General features: G+C 49.7%; 1 protein-coding gene across 1 annotated transcript; it reads left to right on the top strand.

The window, feature by feature from the left end:
• Positions 1-630: 630 nt before the first annotated feature.
• Positions 631-1333, top strand: LOC105557013 (the record flags this gene model as incomplete). Its single annotated transcript, XM_012004139.1, has 1 exon — positions 631-1333. A coding segment is annotated over exon 1 (703 nt), but the record flags the coding sequence as incomplete, so codon positions are not given.
• Positions 1334-1530: the final 197 nt, after the last annotated feature.

Here is a 1530-nt window from a genome sequence, read left to right as displayed (position 1 = left end):
GAAAGCAACTAAATCTATTTCCTCACATTCGACGGCGGTGAAATTCGAATGCGTTATTTGTAAAGGACAACATCCTCTGTTTAAATGCGTCAAATTCTTATCGTACACGCCCGATCGTCGATTCGAATTTATTAAAACTAGTAAACGCTGTTATAATTGTCTCGCCGCGAATCATACGCTTCGGGATTGCAAAAACGAATACCGGTGTCGAGAGTGTCAACAAAAACATCACTCGCTTCTTCATACCTCGAAGTCAGCAGGGTTACCGTGCGACGAATCTTCCAGTTCGAACGAGACAAACAAGACAAATCAGAGCGACGGTATTGTCTCGCTCACCGTGTCAAGGCCTTTGACCGCGACATCAGCTGTCCTCCTCGCTACCGCCCGTGTTCGGATATATTCGCCGCGCGATCGCTTTGTTTGTGCTCGCGCATTAATCGATCAAGGTTCCGCTGCTACGTTAATTTCCGAAAACCTTGCACAACTTCTTCGTCTTCCCCGAATCAACCAAAGTATTTGCATAACCGGCATCGGGAATACGAAATCCTCTGCTCGTTGCGCTGCCTGCGTACGCGTCAGCCCCGCCACAAGCAACGCACCTGCGTATTCGACAACGGCAATTGTATTGCCATGACTCATTACACACCGGCGCGCGTACCAACACAAGCACAATGGGACCACGTCAGTAATTTAGAATTAGCTGATCCTGAATTCCTTAATTCTGATCCCATCAACCTTATCCTAGGGGCCGACTTATATAGCGTCATCCTTCGGGACGGACTCCGAAAAGGCGCTATTAACGAACCTATTGCTCAGAATACCGCTTTCGGCTGGATTCTTTCCGGATCCATGGCCGATTCCAATTCCAATACCGTGTGTACACACCACGGGACCGTTTTCGACGGTCTCGAACAAGCGCTCCGTCGATTTTGGGAAATCGAGGACATACCGAATCCTAGTTTTCCAAGCCCGGAAGACCAACGATGCGAGGAACATTTCCTCGCAACTCATCATCGAGATGCCGAAGGACGATACGTCGTACGTCTTCCGTTCCGAACCCGGCCCCCAATAAAGCTCGGCGACTCCCGAGCTATCGCTTTATCGAACTTGCACCGCGTGGAGCGACAGCTTCAACGTGCTCCTGCTACCGCCGCGGAATATTCCGCGTTCCTAGAAGAATACCAGCAACTCGGTCACATGGAGAAGATCGGTCGGTTCGAAGCTCCAGACCGAGCACCGGAATATTATATTCCACACCGAGCGGTGATCCGCGAACATAGCGATACGACACGACTCCGAGTCGTTTTTAACGCTTCGTGCCGAACTACCAATGGTCAGTCGTTAAACGACTTCCTCCTCGTCGGCTCAAAACTGCAAACCAATCTCCTTGCAGTCATCTTACATTGGCGCCAACATCGATACGTTTTGTCAGCCGACATTGCAAAAATGTATCGGCAAATCCTAATCGATCCTCGTGATACAAAGTATCAATGTATTCTTTGGCGATCTTCCCCGTCGGCTCCCGTCAAA

The sequence above is a fragment of the Vollenhovia emeryi genome, unplaced genomic scaffold (assembly GCF_000949405.1).
Source record: "Vollenhovia emeryi isolate VEMERY1.0 unplaced genomic scaffold, V.emery_V1.0 DF948214.1, whole genome shotgun sequence".
Taxonomy (NCBI): Eukaryota; Metazoa; Arthropoda; class Insecta; order Hymenoptera; family Formicidae; genus Vollenhovia; species Vollenhovia emeryi.
Note: the sequence above shows the minus strand (reverse complement) of the source record. Positions and strands in the feature narration are given on the sequence as shown.